Source organism: Oryctolagus cuniculus, chromosome 2, assembly GCF_964237555.1.
Source record: "Oryctolagus cuniculus chromosome 2, mOryCun1.1, whole genome shotgun sequence".
Classification (NCBI taxonomy): domain Eukaryota; kingdom Metazoa; phylum Chordata; class Mammalia; order Lagomorpha; family Leporidae; genus Oryctolagus; species Oryctolagus cuniculus.
The window spans coordinates 12,835,930-12,856,573 of NC_091433.1; the positions used below are offsets into that span (position 1 = coordinate 12,835,930).

Sequence of the window (20,644 nt, forward strand, 5' to 3'; positions counted from 1 at the left end):
ATCTGAATCTGATAGCTCCTTTCTTCACTCAGCGCTCTCGCTCTCGCTTTCACTCTCTCTCTCTTCTTTGGCTTTTGGGCAGTCTTCTCTCTTAAGTTTTCTCCTCTCCACTCCCACCTCTCACTCCCAGCTGCTCTTTTTAGGTCTCTTCTGCTAAAGCCTCCTCCTTTCCTGCCCTAGGCTTCAGCCCTTGGCCTTGTCTTTCCTCTCACTCCCTAGAGTCTCATCTAGTCCATAGCATTCAATGGCACAAACATACTGAAGACAGACCAGTTTATCTATTTTCAAGCTTCCCCCAAAGTCTGAACATGAACATCCAACTGTCCTTCATATATCAGGTGGTGTCTAACAAGCTTCTCAAACTGTAATATGTCCAGAGCCGAATGCTGTCTTACCTCCTCCCAACAAGCATGCACCTGCCTTGTGGTCTCTGCACAGGCCATTCCTTCTGCCTTAAATGCTCTTCCCTCTGATATTTGCATTTCTTGTTCCCTTAATATACTAAATCAATCAGGAGACCTCCACTGGCTTAATGCTTGGACTCTGGGACCAGACTGCCTGTGATAAAATCCCAGTTCTTCTAGTTATTAATGATATAAGGCTGGGCAAATTACTTCCATTGTTGAGGAGTCAATGAACCAACGCATGTAAAATCATGAGATCAGAATTAGGTGCGCAGTTAGTACTCGAAGTAACACTCCCTGGGATAACTGTTCCCTGGTCAGCTTCTCTAAAACACCATCCACTCACATTCTCTTTTCCGCACCTTGCTTCCTAAGTTTCATATCACAGCCTGATGTTAACACATTGTCCGTTTTCTTATTTCTGTTTCCTTCACCGGAACGGAAGCTCCTTGAGGGCAGGAACTCTGCTCCCTTCGCCTGTTTCCCTGATGCCTGGGCAGTGTGGGGAACACATAGTAAATACTAAACGCATAAACCCAGTAAGTCACAGGCCACCTAGGATAGTGGGAGCCTCATTCCTCACCTCCTTGCCCCACGCCCACCTTACATCCCAGGGAGGGAAGGGCTTGGTACTGACTGCATTTTCACGAGAAAGTCTCCCTCTTTCTAGGCATGTGGCTGAAGAGTAGGGGGCAGAGGTGGTTGCAGCCCAAACTGGGGTGTTTTCCTGCTGCATGCAAGAGTCCTTTGTACCTTTGTGATTTGTAATTTCAGCTCTTGTTTGAATTATTTGCATTGCCTTGAAATGTTGTGGAATACCATGTAATGCTCAGCACCTTCTTCCGGAGAATCAGTGAGGAGGCGGCATGCATGAGCCCACTGCCCACCTGTGCCTAGAGGGTCTGCGGAGGCTCAGCAATGATGAGTGAGAGGGCGCTCTACCCTCACAGCCATCCCACCCAAGCCTGAATTCCCCACCAGGGTGGATGTGCTCTGTGCGAACAGTCACATCAGAACTACGTTTCCCAGGATCCCCTTCCTGCACCCTTCTGGAGCATGTGACTTTGCATAGATTTGGAAGACAGAAGTGAAGCACTAGTCATTTCCTTCCATTTCCTTTGGATGCACAGGTGCTGGTTGCAGGGCATCAGGCATCACTGTAGCTCAAGCGTGTTGTCACTGGTCTATTCACTCACTTTGGTGGCCTGGCAATATTTAGGGCTCCCAGACTCTCAGCCACTACTGGGTCCTCCTTAGGCATCTGCCTATCCCAGGCTAGAAGCATGTTTAGCTCTGAGATGAAAGAAGCCAGATTCTCCAAAAGGTCCTTGTAGCACCAAAGTTGGCTTCAGAGACTACCCTAGTTCAAGGTCAACCTTAAGGCTTACAACATGTCTGTGGTCTTCCCCACTTTTCATCTGTTCTTTCTTTCCTGCTGACTTCAGACCCGCCAACAGATAAAGAAGCAACTCTTGGACTTTGGAACACACAGTGTTCAACTGGATCCCACAATTATGCCAGTTTTGGTCCTAAATTTAATCTCACAGCTAATATCCTTCCGTGTGTTTCTCTGATCAAATGCTAATGGTTGCATTCTTTAACCTGCAGCTCCTACTGACCCTTCCAGGCCCCACTCTGCTGTCACTTCCTCAGGAAAACTGAACACTCTTTTTCTGTTGCAATTAACTCTTGAAGTTCTCCTGACAATTTCTCTTTAGTACCACAGTTTTCTCACAAGTACTTATTGATCACAGGCTATATGCCAGACACTGTTCTAGGACAAAGCAATAAACGAATTTTGAAAAGGATGAGGCAGGAAAAGATATGTAATGTGTTCAAGGTCATACAGTGAATATACCACAGGGCTAGCAAAGGCAGTACTAAGGAGGAAAGTTCTTGGTGATAAATATCTACATTTAAAAAGAAATGATAAATGCTTGAGATGATGGATAACCTAAAAATGTTTAACTGATCAACACACATGCATATATGTACCAAAACACCACACATAAACATTGTACATAAAGATGTACAATTATTAACTGTTGATAAAAATAAAAGAAAAAAGATCTCAAACAACCTAAGAGCTAGAAAAAGAAAAACAAACTAGCTCAGAGTTGGCAGGAGGAAAAATTGCCACTGCCTGCAATGTCAGAATTCCATATGGGCGCTGGTTTGAGTTCTTGGCTGCTCCACTTCCAATTCAGCTCTGCTAACATGCCTGGGAAAGCAGAAGATGGCCTCGGTGAGTGAGCACCTGCCACCCATGTGGGAGACTCGGATGGTGTTCTGGGCTCCTTGCTGTGGTTTATGGCCTGTTCCAGCCCATCGCTGAGACCATTTGGAGAGTGAACCAGAAAATGAAGGATCTCTTTCTCTCTCTCTCTCTCTCTGTAATCTTGCTTTTCAAAAAAATTGGATCAACATGAAATAACCTTAATAGATCAATAACAAATAAATAAATTGAATTTGTTTGTCAGCATGCAAAAATTTCCTAACAAAGAAAAGCCAGGATCAGATGACTTCATGGGTGAATTGTAACAATCATTCAAAGAATTAACACCAATTCAGGGTGGGCATTTGATACAGTGGTTAAGACAACACTTGGGATGCCTGCATCCTATATCAGATTCTTTGGGATCAAATACCAGCTCTGCTTCCAATCTAGCATTTCTGTTAATGTGCAATCTAGAAAGCAATGGTGATGGCTCAAAGTACTTGGGCCTTTGCCAACCACATGGGAAGTCCCAGATTGAGTGAGTTCTGGGCTCTCAGCTTCTGCCTGGACCAGCCTTGAGTGTTGCAGGCACTTGGGGAATGAATCAATGATGGAAGATCTCTTGTGTCTCTCTCTGTCACACAGACTTTCAAATAAAATGAAAACAAATAAATAATTTGTAAAAAGATACGGAAACAACTTAAATGTCTGTTGACAGACAAATGGACAAAGAAAAATTTTAAAAACTACAGTTCTTTAGAGGTGGACTAAATGCCAAACATTTGCCATATCCAGGTATTTCAGGTACTGGAAGGATAAAGATTAATGACACTTAGTTCTTGATTTCAACAAACCTATGGTCCAGCAGTGGGGAGAAATGCATGGCCTGCCAATGCCAACAAAACAAGCACATGGAAAAAAATAATTTCCCTCTTCACTCTCTTCCTGACAATGTGCACCTGTTGTTTCAGGTCGAGGTAAATACTTCAGACGGTGGTGGGATGCCACTTGAATACTTCACAAATAAACTTGACCTGGATATCAATAATGGTTGGCAGAACAAGTACGTTCAAGCCCAGGAGGTCCTCATGCTCAATAGTCTGCTTCTCCGATCTCCAAATGAAACAGACCCTTCCAGTTGACCCCCACTTTTTTTGGGGGGGATTATTTGCCTGAGGTCCAGTGAGCCCACTAGCAGGAATAACCCTGAGCCACTCCAGGTGTATCCTGAATTATCTGCCCCGATTCATACTCTTGGGTTCTATATCAGGCAATTTGCACAGGTTCATCCTGGCACTCTCTTTAGGGGTCAAGAGGCCTGGGTATAAATAGTGTGCCCAGAAAAATAAATAGTTCTAGTTCTCCACCAAACCATCCACTGCGAAAGCCGCCTCCTGACTCCTCCCAAGCAACAGTTGGTTATTTTAAACCCATGTTCACATTAGGTCACCACCTTTCATCTTCCAGTCATTTAACCTCTTCTGAATTGTTTCTATTTTAAAGCCACACCCACACTCAGGAAGTCTCCCAGAAAGGAATATTCAAAGTCATTCTCAGGTTAAGTTGACAGTCTCTCAGAGGTAGCATTAATTATCTACATCTTAAAAAATAGAACAGCTAATGTGCTGGAGTTTCACTGAAATGAGTACAAGGACTATAATAGATCCTATAAAGTCCCCTTACATTTATAGAATCTTTAATAGCTTTGTAAAATGCCATCATGTGCTTTCTTCTCTTCATCACCACATGTCTCTGTGACAGGGACTGTTGCTGCCATTTGCTAAGAAGTAGGATAAGGCATCATGGCTTAGAGTATGGGCCCTGGTGCTACTCTCTGGGCCTCAGTTTCCCCATCTGTAAAGTGAGGTGGACACTAATACTTGCTTCAGCAGGCTGTTGTGGGGAGTATGTGGAAGCACTATGTGCTTGGCACAGTTAGGCCATATCTGCGTTTACCATTGTGAGTAGTAAGAAAACTGACGTTGCAGGGCGTTTTGGAAATGCCTGAGGCCCCTGGACAGGTCTCAGGTAGAACCCGGGCCAGAATCCACATCCTAACACTCAGACAGGAGCTGCTGCCCTGCCCTATTCTGTCCTCTTGGGTTCCAGAGAGGCTTGGCCTGGGGCAGGGATCTCCCCGTGGAGTGAAGAGCAGCCTGACTCTTGCTGCATCAGATGGAACCAGACTCTTAGCTCACCCCTAATGCTGCAACTGATTGAGAGCTTAGTGATTATTCGTTGTCTGGCTGCCAGGACGGTTGATGTCTGGATTCATTCGACCCTCCAGGTGTGGTAGAGGGTTTTGGCTGCCCAGGGGTCCAGCTTTGCGCTCCTTCCCCCAGGCGTGCCTTTGCCTGGGGGAGTCATGTTCAAATCTCAGGATCAGGCCCAAGTCACTCTGCTGCAAAAGCTTCTCAGACACGTGGGCTGCACAAAACCTTGCTGATGTTACTAGAACGCTCGTCATGTCAGGATATAACTTAAGTAGAGAGTTCTCCCTTTTGAGCCCTCTGAGAACCACACATAAGCCTCATTTGCTGGGGCCCCCGGTGGCAAGGCTGTGCAGGGACAGCACTCAGAGATTTGTGGAGATGAAACCACTGGAATAACATTCACCACAAAGACCCTTCTTTTCCTTCTGGAGGGAATACAGGCAGGGGCACCTATGGAAACACCTATCCTCCTCTGCCCCAGGTTCAGTGTGAGCTAGGCACCAGTGAAATCGTCGAGGGAAAAAAAAGGTTTTGCTTCAAAATTACCAAGACTGGAGTGGCTGTTTGCAAACCAATGAATGAAACTAGGCATCTATTAGTATCAGTAGACTGGACATAGAAACGAGGACAAAAGGTTTAGTAAGGTCCCAGCTAATTTGGGTGGGGACACAGCCACACCCAGGTTTGGCAACCTTCTCTCTCTGCCTGTTCTGGGAGTGGAATGAAAGGTCTACTCTCGCTTTACTTGATTATTTTTATCTCTCTCCACTCTGGGAAACACTTTGGCAGAACAACCAAGGACCTAAATGGAAACCCTTGTGTCTTGAACAAACTTAACATCTCTGAGGCTGTCATGTAACAGCCTGCCCTGGTGGCCCTGGTCTTCCAATGCATCAGCTGACAGGTTGTTCAGGCCCCTCTGATTTTCTTTAGCATTGCCTCCGCTCCTTGTACCACCCTATGCTGCTGCAGGAAGGGCCACGCTGTCTGTTGCTCACAGTTCCTGTAGGATTAGGCAAAGCTGGGCTGGCATTGAGCTGATTTGCCAAAAATATTTGAACTACATTATAAATCTTTTCTGATTGGCAAAGTTCAGAGTTTTGTAACTTACCATATTGGAAAGGTTATGCAGAGACAGGCACTTCTGGGTACTGTTGGTGGGAGTATACAGTGGAATACCCTCAGTGAGAAACATGTGGTAGCATCTATTGCAGTTAAAAATACACACCCATAAGACCTAGTAAGATGTACAGTAGTAAGTTAGCACCCATGGGACACTGATGCAACTGGGTGCTGTGTCCTACACTGGTTGTGTATTAATTTATTTAGTCCTCACCAAAACCCTCTGATGTAGTTGGTATCATTGTCCCTGTTTCACAGATAAGAAAGCTGAAGAAAAGATACATTAAATCAAAAGTCCAAGGTTATTTAGCAAGTAAGAATCCAGGTGTCTGGCTTGGGGTGAGCTTGCTTAACTACTATACTACACTATATCCCTCTTACAGTGCAATCCACTGCAGAATTAACTGGAACAGCAGAAAGAATCAAACTAAGTGTCCATTATAAGATAATGGTTAAATATATTAAACTTTTTTCTGTACAAAGTAGGATTAGATAATTAGCTTTTTTTTTTTAATGAAGTGGATATGGAAGAATACTGATGTGTTACAATCTCCAAGTTGTAAAAATTTAGGTAAAAGAGAAAAGCAGAGTTCCACAGAGTATGCTGTCATTTCTAGAAGAAAATTCATAACTATGCCTACATATGCACAGTATAGCTCTGAAAGACATACAAAGATATGAAACAAAATAAAGCAAGTAATTTTCCCTTGGATAGGGAACTCACAGAGAGGGGATGCTTTTCATTGTATATTTTTATATACTTTTGAATTTTCAAAAGAAAAATTAATTTGATTTCTTAAAATTTACTTGAAAGGCAGCGAGAGAGAGACAGAGACACACAGGTATCTTCCATCCACTGTTTCACTCCCTAAATGTCTGAAATGGCTGATGTTGGGCCAGGTTGAAGCCAGAAACCTGAAACTCAACCCAGGCCTCCCACGTGTGTGGCAGGGTACCCATGTACTCAAAGTACCATGTACTCAAAGCTCTCATCTGCTGCTTCCCAGGGTGCACATTAGCAGGAAGCTGGAATGTGAAGTGGAGCTGGGACTTGAAACCAGACACTGATATGGAATGAGGGTGTGCCAAATGCTTGCCCCAGAAAACTTAATTTGAAAGGACAAATAATACCTACAAAGGGCATAACAGTGTATAATAAAAAACACAGCATCAGGCTTTAATTCTGCTACTAAATTTCTGCCTCAGGGCTAGTGCTATTGTGCAGTGGGTTAAGCCATTGCCTGCAGTGCCAGCATCCCATATGGGCGCTGGTTGGAGTCCTGGCTGCTCTGCTTTCAATCTGGTTCCCTGCTAATGTGCCTGGGAAAGCAGCAGAGGAAGGCCCAAATGCTTGAGTCCCTCTACCCACATGGGAGACCCAGGAGAAGCTCCTGGCTCCTGGCTTCAGCCATTGTAGCCATTTAAGGAGTGAACCAGCAGGTGGAAGATCTCTCCCTCTGTCTCTTCTCCGTCTGTAACTCTACCTAGCAAATAAATAAATAAATCTTTTAAAAAAATGTCCACCTCATTTTAAAGCTGTTTGTGTATGCATAATTCTCCCCTCTAGCATCCAACTCAGAAGCTGGCATATCTTAGGTGTTCCACAAAAAACTGGAACGAATGAATGAAAGACATAATATGGAGTTGAATCGAAGGAACCCATGTGTGTCAAGGTTCCTCCTGCAACTCTGCAAAGGAAGAGACCACTTCTCTCCAGCAACCCAGCTCAGTGAGGTCAATGTTCCAGATTAAGGAGTTTCCTGGTGGATCATCCATGGCTCTCCACATGCACTTGTATTTTGGACTTTTCTATGATTTGTTGCTTTACTTGCAGCAGTGGTTCTTAAATGGGAGATATTCAGAAATGTCTGGAGACATTTGTGGTTGAGAAAGTTTGGTTGGGGTTAGGGAGTACCAATGGTGTTTGGTAAGTAGAGGTTGAGTTATTTTGCTAAACATTCTATGATGCATAGCACAGCCCCACAACGAAGAGTTAGCCAACCCCAAAAGTCAAGTGCTGACATACAGAACCCTGAGCTGCTATAGCCCCGGATGTCAGATTCTTGTTCATCAGCACTGGAATATATCTAGAACGCTGTACTTGTTGACCCTCCTAAAAATACAGCCCATTGGCCTTTCTGAACTGCATTTTTACTTAGTCCCCAATTAATCAGCCTTATTTTAAGCTGGATCTCATGGGTGAGGATCCCAGCCAACTCCATTCCATCTCCCTGCTACAGTCTCTTTGAGCAGCTGAGAAATGATTGACTATGTGGGGAACAACCTTTCAGGGAATTTTCACAGTGCCATGAAACATTCAGCTACCCTTGCAGCCCGGAGTTCTCCTGAATTCTAGTTCATGAGGCTGCCTCTTGAGCCACTGAGGGCGAATGGAAGTATCTGCACATTTCTTGGGCAGAAATCACCAGAAAGGATGGGGACCATCTCAGACCAGAAAGGTGCCAGCTTGGCTGATGAAGGTGCCTCTTCTCCTTTAGGCTTCTCCTGCATGCTTGTGCAGGGGCAACAGAGCTGCTCAGGCTGTCTGGGTGCCAGAGGAGGAAACCCAAGAAGCCCTTGTCACTCTCCTCAACCCCATGACATTTCGATTCTGTTTTATGTGGAAGGCATCCTGGGTGTGTGACACTCTGATCAAGCGAAGGGAATGAGCGCCACAAAACTGCTGGGCCCATCCTGGCTCAGCTGCTTACAAACCTGTGATGGCAGGCAAGTCACCTTGCTACTTTGACCTTCATTTTCTTCCTCCATAAAATGGGAGTATTGCAGCATAAAAACTCCAATGAAATCAAAGACAGGAACAGTTCTCTGGAACTGGCCAGTTCTCTTACAAATGCTTATTATTCAAATCCATATTCCCGACAGTTTTGGATAATTTTCACAATGGTGAATATGTGGGTTGTCCCCCTGAGACACAACACAAGGTCTGCTGGCAGGATTAAAGCCCTAGAAGACTGGGGTCAAGAGAGAGAAATTACAGCTCCTGAGGGCACTCAGACACAGGAAAATCAATGAATAAAAGATGAGGCTGATGTGGTGAGAGTCAGACTTGGCTACACAGTGTTTTCCCATCTGGAGTCTAAAGTGGACTGAACGTTTAGAGCAACAATAAAAAATAAGCTAGGGCAGTGGGTTTTTGACAGCTCCAGCTAACAAGGTTAAGAGGGAAGCCAAAATGAGAATCACAAGGGCCATTCAAGCCAGGGGAACTCAAACACCAACTTCACAGGAATTATTTGCACTTCTGATATCATTCAAGGAATGTTAACGGAGTACCTATGGTGTGAGTTGAATTGTGCCACAAAGAAAATACGTTGAAGTTCTAACCCCTGGTAACTATGAATGTGACATTATTTGGAAATAGGTATTTGCAGATGTTGCAATGAGGTCATATTAGATGGGTCATAAGGAGTCCTTAAAATCAATGACTCATATTCTTACAAAAAGGCCCTATGATGACACCAAAATGCAGGCTGACAAGGAAAGAGGCCATGTGATGGCAAGGGGAGGTATCAGGTGATGTGTCCATAAGCCAAGGAATGCCAAGAACAGACAGTAGCACCAGCAGCTGAGGGAGAGGCAGGGAGCAGGTTCTCCCTTCCTACCATAACCTTGACTTCTGACTTCTTCTTCTTCTTCTTTTTTTTTTTTTTGACAGGCAGAGTTAGAGAGAGAGATACAGAGAGAAAGGTCTTCCTTCTGTTGGTTCACCCTCCAAATGGCTGCTATGGTTGGCACGCTGCATCGATCTGAAGCCAGGAAGGGGCTTCCTCCTGGTCTCCCATGTGGGTGCAGGGCCCAAGCACTTGGGCCATCCTCCACTGCACTCCCGGGCCACAGCAGAGAGCTGGCCTGGAAGAGGGGCAACCAGGACAGAATCCGGCACCCCGACCGGGACTAGAACACAGGGTGCCAGCGCCACAGGCGGATTAGCCTAGTGAGCCGCAGCACCGGCCAACTTTTGACTTCTGACCCCCAGGATCGTGAGAGAAGATATTTCTGTTGTTTAGGCCACCAAGTACATGGTCATTTATTACAGCAGACCTACGAAAACAATATGGCCTGTCATGAGCCCATCAGAGAGCCCACAGGAACCAGTCTCCACCCTCGAGAAGCACCCTTGAAAGGGATGGGAAGGGCTATTAGAATACATGAGATCACGTGGGTGCAGGGAGGCAGGCAGAGGCTGTGACTATGACTGCTCGACTCTCCCGGGGCAGAATCAAGGGCCACCCTTATCAGCCAGGCAGGCTGCTCTCAGAGAAGGGCAGGAGATTAATCTGAGGAACTGCCCTCTTTTTCAAACCACAAGGATAATTACTCAGAACTCTATTTCCTTTGTGGTTTTTGTAAACGGATTTTTGTGTTGGTTTTTTCTTCCCAGGCATTTTGGCAGTGCTGAGCAGGGACATAAAGGAGCCCATTAACATCAGCATGTGTCACTGGGGATGCCAAAATGCTGAAACAGAGGAGAAAGGGATCCTTAATCACAGCAGAAAAAGCTAGAGGTTACCTGGGTCTCCAAAATGCTGTGGCGTTGGCAGTCTAATTCCTGGGACTTTTCCTCGGTTCTTCGGGAACACACCTTGTTTTCTTGGATAAATTCTTCCAGCCTTAAGACCTAAACCAGAAGATGAAAAACACTAGGCAATGAGGCAAAGACCTACCTTCTGGATACGGTAGTTAATCTGGGCATCAATTCTCCGAGGCCAATCTGTCTGCGGAGAGTGTCCCATTGGACACATCCCAAACATGCTTGTGGAATGGCCATTGCTAATTAGCTGCTTGCTTAGTCCTTGCAGAAGAAGAGCCCAGCAGCCTTACGTATTCCATACTTTCCTTTTAATTACTGACATCAAGTAGTGATTCTAGGTTTGTAGGGTGACTTGGATACCATTCCCAGAAAGCCTCTCACTTTCTTTTGGAACAACAAAAAGTGTTAGTTGGTAAAGAAAATGAGCAGCATTGAAGAATTGTACAGATAAATTTAGGTAAGAGTAGCTGGAAGATGCTATGTAATTGTCATCTTAACTATGATGATGATTATTAACCAGATTATTATAATGAACCAATCAGACTTTTCTCACTATCTTTGAGGAGAATGAGGCCAATATCCATAAAGGAAATTCAGAAATTGCCAGCAAGTCTTAGTAGTAGAAAACCAAATACTTGTCAGGTCCCATTCTAAAGTACTAGGAGGAAAGGGAAAGAGAGTGGAAGCCAGACAGCAAGATAATGAAGTCTTTAACAAATATATAATGAGACATGGAGCTGTCATTTTAGGGGGGAGATAGATATATAACCACAACAGCACTCAGGGAGGTGCAAACAAAATAGTACCAGCTTCATTAAGGATGCATTTACTCTGTGCCTGTCACGGGCCTAAGGATTCGACAGCATTAACTCACAAGCACTGTGAGGTGCACAGAATTTACAGCAACAGACTCTGCCCTGAGTTCAGGCAAATTTAATGGCACTAAAGGGTGATTTCGAGTCTGTGGGTAGTAAAGGTGCATCCCAGGTAGCAAGACCAGAGTGAAACAATAGAGTAGGTTGGCTGGATGTGAAATCTGAAGAACAATCCCCCAGAGGGAGGGGCTAGCACAAAGGAGTAAATGCACGTGTCAGGGCTGTGAATTGGGTTGGACCCAAATTATGAATCACAAAGGGATTAAAGGTTTTAGGGGAGAAAGAGTGGGGCCTTGAGAACATAAACATGGAGTTTTAGTACACGAGTTCTGGAATCAGCTGCCTAGGGGAGACTGGGGAGGCGGGGGATCCATGACAACGCTCTCGCATGACTCAGGCAGCATCTCAGAGGAACTACAAAGCTACCAGCATGTTCACTCAGCTTTACATAATGAGTATTTGGGGAAGAAATATTTAAAGATTATGAAACTCTCTTTATACTACATCCTCTAAGGTTTATGGCACATTCAAAGGACTCATGTGCTGTTGTTTATGTAACATTTAAAGGCAGGGAAAAAGGAATCTAGGTGAGCTACTCTGAGGGTCCTACCCTAGGCACTGGTGTGGAGAAGAGGGGACGGAAGGGTTTGAGTTGTAGGATCCACAGGACTTGATAATTGAGTGGAGGGGATGATGGGGCAGGGGAGGGACCAGGGTGAAGACAGGCAGTTGGGAGAGGAGGATGTGGTCAAAGGAGATTCTTCCACTTCTAACTTTGGTAATTGGAGTGAGGGTAGGGGGGCAGTGGTGGATGAGGATGCCATTAAGATGGTAGAAGGAATTGAGGATGGAGAGCAAGACTGAGGTACTTTGTGCATAGTCAACCTCTTGCTCATGTGGACACTCAGGTCCTGAATGAGTCAAAGTCTTTGAAGAGGTGACATATTGTGCTGGACCTTTATCAGCCTAGGAGTTAAGAGTAGGACCTTTAGAGCCACATTATCTGGATTTGAACCCCAGATTTGTTACTTGGTAGCTGTGCAACTTTGGGGAAGTTATATACCTTCTCTGTGACTCAGTTATCTTATTTGTAAATTAGAGATGAGGGCATTTATGTTATAAGAAAGTTTATGAGGATTAAAAGAGTTAATATAGGTAAGCTGCTTAGACAGTGTCCTGATCAGAGCAAGTATTGCTCAAAGGTTAGCCATTGTAGTTTTTAAAGAGTGGTTTTAAAGGACAGTCACATAAACAGATTTCCATGATGTGAGCCAAGCATCCCCCACCAGCAGAACAACTGGGTTGGTATCACATGTATACACCAAGCCACCTTATGTGTTGTGGAGCAGAGTAATCCAGGTCCAATATGAAGACTGGCAGCGTGGTTCACGGGGGTGGGGGGTGGGGAGAAGTGAAGGAGGGAAGAGGGATAGGGATGGGCATTTCACTGTGCAGCCCCACCTTGGTCTGGCCAAGGACAGAAGCCTCTGTAGCTGAGACCTTCACCAAGCCCCACCCTAGACGCTGGTATATCAAGTCTAAGGCATGGTTCACCTTTTGAATGATAACAGTTATAATTAAAAAGTATTTTAAAATAAAGTAGCAGCCCAGGAAGGCAAACATGCCTTGGGTTCCAAGAGTGATAATGCAGTAGGGGGCAGGAAAGATCCCGTTCCTGGTAGAATGTGCAGTAGAATCAGCAGCAGCAGCCTCCTGTGTCCTTCTTTTATGTGACACATTAAAGGCCAATTTGTTTGGGCCTCTATAAATCAGCTCTCTGCTACTTGCAGCTAAATTTACATCCACTGAGAGAGCCTTCCGGTCTGGCCGGATGCCTTTTTCTTCCTGGGATGTAAGCAGCTGAGGTATCTCCTGAAATTCCCGGCACCTCAATTAGGCAGAAACACCCAGGGGCCAGAACCATCCTCATCCTCATTCCCAAGCATTGCAGCTGCACAGATTCAGGGCTGACCTCCAGCAGAGAATGTTGGAGCTTCACACTGAGGGCCGCTTTCTCTTCTTCCAGCTGCTGTATTTCCTTTTCTGACTTCTTCTTCACTTCCTCCAACTGTGCTTCTACTTCCTAAATGATGATTAGAAGAATCAGCCACCGAGGTATGAAAGCAGGACACTTACATAGTCACACCCTACCGAATTCCCAAAAGCAGTCAAAGAAACTTATGAAAGTCATAAATATTGCAAGAAAATTTCCATTGGAAACACATGAGAAGGTCAAAAGGAAATGATTGTTAAATTCAGACCGTGAAGTCTGATATATATGGGAGTAGGCTGGGATGGGTACACTCAACTCTAAGTTTTCTAGCATCAGATAAGAAGGGGCCAGTGCTGTGGTGCAGTAAGCTAAGCCTCTGCCTGCAGCACCAGCATCCCATACGGGCACCAGTTTGTGAGCCGGCTGCTCCTCATCTGATCCAGCTCTCTGCTATGGCCTGAGAAAGCAGTATAAGTTGGCCCAACTCCTTGGGCCCCTGAACTCATGTGGGAGACCCAGAAGAAGCTCCTGGCCCCTGGATTCGGATTAGCCCAGCTCCAGCCATTGTGGCCATTTGGGGAGCAAACCAGCAGATGGAAGACCTTTCTCTGTCTCTCTCTCCCTCTGTAACTCTCTCTCTCAAATAAATAAATAAATACAAATCTCAAAAAAATAAAAAAAGGTACGCATCATCGGGTTCTAGTCCCGGTCGGGGCGCCGGATTCTGTCTGCTCCTCTTCCAGACCAGCTCTCTGCTGTGGCCCAGGAGTGCAGTGGAGGTTGGCCCAAGTCCTTGGGTCCTGCACCTGCATGGGAGACCAGGGGAAACACCTGGCTCCTGGCTTCGGATCAGCGTGGTGCGCCGGCCGCAGCACGCCGGCTGCAGCAGCCATTGGGGGGTGAACCAACAGAAAAAGGAAGACCTTTCTCTTGTCTCTCTCTCTCTCTCACTGTCCACTCTGCCTGTCACACACACACACACACAAAAACACCCTACTACAAAAAACACTTATTTAAAAAGAAAAGGAAAAGAAAATGTTCACTACTGATAAAATTCTCAGATTCCCAAAAGTCACAAAACCAGCTGCATTGTCAGATGCAGGGGTACATGCAGAACAGAACAAACTTTTGCCTTTGCAACAATGCCCCTATATTAGCATGATGGGCTCTCACGGCTGCTTCCTCTAGGGTCCTCCACCAGAGCCTGCAAGGCCCAATACAAAGCAGACTGAGATGAAGCAACATTCTGGAGACCATGTGAATGGCACAGCTGCCTTCTAGCTGTGGGATCTTGAGCACATTTCCCAATCTCTCTGTGACTCGTGCTACAGGTTTAGCATGGTCCCAGGTACATAATAAAGGCTCAGGAAATTCAAGTACTACTATTATTCTTACAGATACTCAGCTTTTCTGAAATAGCTTAACTCCTGGGGAAATTGTGCAAGTATCTAGAGGAGGGAATGAAATGTTTTGTTTCTCTTTGCTGAACACTCAGCACTTACTGAGACGTTTGTTGGCAGGTGGCAGGTACTGATCTCAGAGCTGGGTTCACAAAATAAATTCCTACAAACTAGGAGTTGATGTTCGAGTAAAGAAGACAGGAGTAAGTAAAGCCAATCAGTACAATAGACTAAACACTAGAGTGGATACAGACACAATGAAGCAGGGAAGGGGCTGAACAGTGTTGATGAGGGGCTAACATAAGAGAGAATCTGGCCAGAGAAGAGTTCCAGAGCAAGTGACTCTTAAGTAAAGACCTGTATGGGACAAGGGGCTGGCAAAAAGGATGTCTGAGTGTGAGCTTTTCAGGACAGGCAAAGGCCCTGGCATGTTCTAAGGGCACACAGTAGGACTGCAGTGAAGGGGAGCAGAGGTGGGAGATGTGGCTGAGGGACAGAAGCAAGGCCTTGCACAGCCTGGCAAGACTTACAGGTGAAATGAAGGCTTCTCAATGGCCGGGCAGAGAAGTAACATGATTTAGATGATAATATTTTAACAAGATCACTACTGATTTCTGTCTTGCTGGTGGGCTGAAGCACGTGGGGAGGAGGTAAGAGTGACAGCAGGCAAGCAATGAGGAGCTGTCTGCATTAACTGAGGCAGGAGTCAGACCCATAGCAGCTGTGTGGGAGGTGAGGTGTAGAACTCTGGATATAAATGGGATGTAGAATGACAAGCCTTGCTAAAAAGAGAGGCTATTATTGACTGAGCCAGGGAGGATGGAAGAAGGAGCAGGTCTGGGGACTATCTTGGGGGCTTGTTTGCATGTGGTGAGTTTGAGGCATGTGTTTGTTAGAGCTCTCACAGGTAGTTGGAAACATGGGTTCAGGAGAGAGAGCTAGGTTGGAGTATACATTTGGGAATCAGAAGCATATAAAATGCATTAAGACATGTGTTTAGATGAGAAAAGCTAGAGAGAAGATGTAAAAGAAAAAAATAAAAGGTTCAAGAACTGAGGAATGGATCACTGCAGCATTTCCTGTGCATTGAGCTTAGAATATCTGGGAGTTATCTGGAGAACAGTTCTTCTGTGCTGTCCACTGTCATGGACCTTTATGGTCTGGTTGAGCAGATGGATGTAATCACAGGAACTGATATTTATTGAGCGTATAGCCTTGGCTGGGCACTTTACATAGATCATTTCTTTGATGTTTATGAAAATTCCATGAGTTATGTATGATTATTAACACTTATATAGAGGAAGAAATGAAACTTAAAGATATTGAATGACTTGCCCAAGCTCATGTAGCCAGTAAGAGGGGAAGTCAAAAATATTTTTTAAAGATTTATTTTATTTTATTAATTTGAAAGGCAGAGTTATACAGAGGGAGAGACAGAGAGATAGAGATCTTACACAGGCTAGTTCACTCTCCACATGGCTGCAACAGTCAGGGCTCAGCTAGGTCATAGCCAGAAGCCAGGAAACCAACTTGGGTCTCCCACATGGCTGGTAAGGGCCCAAGTACTTGGCTCATCATCTACTGCTTACCTAGGTGCATTAGCAGGGAACTGGATCTGAACTGGAATAGCCAGGACTCAAACCAGTGTTAATGTGGATAGCAGTCTCACAGGCTGATGCTTAACCTACAGTGCTGGACCCAGGGAGATCAACATTTGAACTCAGGAAAAGCTGATTGGGCATTTGTCTTTCCTGTGTTCTGAAGGAAAATGTGGTGCCCAGTACAGAAAAATATCATCTGCTAGATCTTCCCATCTCCGCTACAGAGATGCTGAGGTGGTTCCTGTGGGCAGTCCCACATGCTCCCCAAAGCAGGGTAGACAAGTTGTATAAACTGAATCCCTATTCTGTTTTGGGGAGTAAGAGGTACTTGAGCTGATATATTGGAAAATATGCGGCAAAGGTTTGAATAACTGGAGGTTCATCTGGGGTCAAATAATGGAAACCTGTCACATATTCATTCACTCAAGCAACAAATATTCACTGAATATCTACCATTTTCCAAACATCATGAAAAGGGACTAGAGATTTAGTCTTTCCAAAAAAAGTAAAAAATAAAAAAATTGATTTGTAGCATGTGTTACTTTCCATGATGGATGCATTCCTCCCATGGCCAATGTCGAGTTAGTATAGTGATATCACTGAGCATGGAGTTGAGAAGAGATATGACAGCTACCTCTCATGAGCCAGTACAAGTTGCATGTAGTAGTGAGCAAAGCAGTCCATACGGGAAAACAGAGTGATAGGTAATTACAGTGCAATGTGGTAAGAGCTATTAGACTCCAGCATCACTAGGCTCAGCAGGGAAGATCTGTGGGAAGACCCCTGCTTAAGTCAATTGGTTAGTAAGAACTAGATAGAATGAGATGCATGAATTTGGGAGGTGGTGTGGAAAATATTCTCTACCAAGGGAAAGGTGTGCATGAAGGCCCTGATGGGAAACAGCATGGAATGAAACTGGAGGGCAGAGTTAGAGGAGAGGTTCAGGATGAGGCAGGGAAGGCAAACGGGTCCGCTGTCAGGTCTTAGAAACTGTGTTCAGGACTTGGAACTAATCTGTGAGGATGACAGGGAGTTGTTGGAGAGTTTGAGGCCAAGGCTGAATTTTCAGAAAATCCTGCTGGAAAGGAGATTGGATTAGATGAAGTGGGGAGACAGGGGGCAGGGAGATCATTGCAGTCTATCAAGAAAGGGTGGTTGACTAGATCATTGTGGCACCACTGAGAACAGAGGGAAGTGGAAATGTTCCAGGGCCACCAAAGTAGAATAGTCTTGATTGCTGACTGAACGTGAGCAGTGAGAAAGGACTTCTGGGTTTCTGACTTGAGCATCTAACAAGATGTTGCTGCTGACCACCAGTGTGGCACCTTTATGCTTTCTGGGACCAATGGTCCTGGTATAGTCCGTAGCATTATCCCAGGGGCAGTTATTTAAAAGAGAAAAGGGTGATGTGACTAGACTGGAAGGGCTTACAGGATTTGTTGTTTTAGAGAGTTCATTTCCTAAAGACAATATACAGATTATCCTTTGCTTCCAAATAAGCTCAGAAAATTCAAGCAACCATGGAATCTCCTAGCAAAAATTCTGATTTTTTTACTTCATTAGTTAGCTTCTTATCCAAAGAAGGTTTTACTGGATAAAAGTTTTGTTTAACATACTTTCTGGTACAGACGCTAATTCTGCCAAGACGTGTTCACTCTAACTGCATGGTGAACATCCCCTGCCACAATGGCTTCTGGCACAAAGGAAAACTATTTCTAATTTTACACAGCTGATTTCCTAGGGTACACATCATCACAGTTTCAGCTGTTGCCTTGACAAACGAACCTAGAGTGAAAAACAAATTCCCCCCCAGATGAAAAGAATTGATTTCAGCAGTAATTTTTGGCAATAGTACGCTTCATTTTAGGTGCAGAATAACGTGGATTTCTGTCACAAAAGAAGCAGTTCTTGGGTAATGTGGAGAACACAGATTGGAAAAAAGCATGCCCATGTCCAGCTCAGCCAAAGTGCCCTTGAGGATTTCAGTGGGAAGCTTAACCTTCTTCTAACTCAGGTGAGGAGGAGAGACTACTCCCAAGTCAAACACAGGAGGGAAAAAGGAGACAGATGCTTTTAAATATATAAAGTACTGCATTCCAAGCCTGGAAGAGAATCATGGGACATTAATTTATAAAAGATAGAGTACGTTCCTGCTGCTCAGAGGAAGGCAACAGGTCTTCCAGGCTCACTCCAGCCCTCTCTAGGAGGTGCGTTCTCTAGGGTTAGGCGGTATTCAGGAAAGGTAACGTACCCACACCAAGGGCACAAATAGATCACACCTATTCTACAGCGGGAAATGGCGTCTGTTTTCAGTCCATAAATCCTAGACTTAAAGTCTATTCAAGGTTGTATCTTCCCATAATTTGCCTGTTCTAATTTATGTAAGGGGTATTCTCAGTTTCCGGACATAAGCAAAAAGCAAAAACCAGGAAGTGAACACCAGTCCTATCTACGTGATTCATTTCTCCAGTGGACTCACAGTCAGTGCATCAAGCTGAAATGAAATTTGCACAGACAGAGTCAGGTTTGGCTGACAGGTTTCAGGCAACCTGTAGCCCTGGGAGAGGTACTGTCTCTTCTCCTGATTGGGTTTGGGATGGAAAAAGTGTTTGACTGTTCACCTGAAGACTGGATTTGTGCAGCCTGTCATAGCTCATGGGGAGAAAAATGCTTTCAATACAGCTGCCTATCCAGCGTGGGAGTCGGGGTTCCATGGGCTCTGGGACCTCGTTGTTGGGATGGAATTGTCCCCCCACCACCCACTATCTGCATGACTTAATAGATCATATATTTGAGCCTCAGTTTCCACATCCCTTAGATGGGGATACGGACTCCATTTTGTAATACTGTGGAAGGATTAAATGTATTCATAAGTACAAAGTATAATGGGCACTAGGTAATAATATTTCATATGATGTCACCCAAAGCACATGATAATTAGTAACAGCATTACATGCTATGCACTGAGCTAAGTGTTCATACAATACCACATTTCATCTGTATAACAAATCCTTAAAGTATTTACTCCCATTTCATAAATTAGGCTTCAGAGAGGTTTAGTGACATGTCCATGGTCACACATCTTGCAGATAATCTGGATTTAGGTTCAGAATAAGCTTGCGTCTTTTATGAGTTCATTTATTTATTCAACATATATTAATTGAGTACTTACTAATCTTAACCATCACACAATAGTTCATGCCCCAGTGATACAGGATTATCTATCGGTGGACACTCAATGCTGGTAATGCAGCTTCTTGGATTATAAAGAACCTTTCTTGTAAGCATCAAACAAAGCATTCTACCTACATTCATAATAATGTTTATTTTACACTCCATTCTTTTCCTATAACCTTCACATATGTTATTTGCTTTTCCCAGCAAAATGAGGAGCTGAGGCTTCACATGTCTTCCTGGCAGAAATCTGCCCCCTTCTGTGGGAAGTGGGAATGAGGCACAGACAATGAGGATCTCCCTCCACACCAGCACGCCACTGACTGATCACCCCATCTCCCTGCTGCCCATCATAGCCCAGGCACTAGGGCATGCTTTGTTTTCTCATGTTGGTCCCTCATTAAATCCTCACAGCTGTTCAAAGATGTGCTATTGTTATCAACATCCAAATTACAGACAAGGAGTCTGAGGCATGCAGAATCCAGCCCTGGGAAAATTTTGGTAAAACAACTTGCTATGTGGTGGCAGAGAAGGCACCTGGATCCAGGCAGTCTTCCAAGCCTGAGTTTTTGGCTCATATTCTTTCCCTGTGTTTCTGCTGAGTGACTGGAGTTGAATTTCCCTAAGTCAGCTGCTCAGAAGACAAAATTCTATTCTCTGTCAACAACTCATGCTCTTATTGTCTCATGGTCTTAGGGGTGTTCCCCTATCACCTCCAAAAGTCCTCAAATTCCCTGTAGTTAGGGATCATGTCCTTCATCTCCAAGCACACAGAGACCCAGTTTGGAATTCCAGACAATAGGAGTTCCAGGAACGTTTCTGGGAAGGGAAGGAGGCGGGGAAAAGGAGAAAGAGGAGGAGTGGTCTCCATGTCAGGGTTCTCACCTTCTGCAGCTTCTTTCTTTCTGCCTCTACAGATGAGCGAACTGACTTGATTTCCAGGGTGTGCTTCTTTACCAAGTCCTCCAGGCGCTTCACCAGCTGGTCTTTGAGACGTTTCTTTTCTTCATCTGTCTGGTATTTGATTTTACGAAGGTCTTCTTCATATCGTTGCTTCATATATTCTGTCTCAACACTTGCATCTCTCTTGGT

General features: G+C 44.7%; 1 protein-coding gene across 3 annotated transcripts in view; it reads right to left on the minus strand.

The window, feature by feature from the left end:
* FAM184B (family with sequence similarity 184 member B) overlaps positions 1-20,644 on the minus strand; it is a 115,592-nt gene that overhangs the window by 24,196 nt on the left and 70,752 nt on the right. For all 3 annotated transcript variants that reach the window (XM_070068090.1, XM_051841992.2, XM_070068089.1), the window contains 3 exons: positions 20,438-20,644; positions 13,357-13,467; positions 10,489-10,596 (listed from right to left, as the gene is read on the minus strand). In XM_070068090.1, the coding sequence (XP_069924191.1) occupies positions 10,489-10,596; positions 13,357-13,467; positions 20,438-20,644 (426 nt within the window). The remainder of the gene's footprint in view (positions 1-10,488; positions 10,597-13,356; positions 13,468-20,437) is intronic.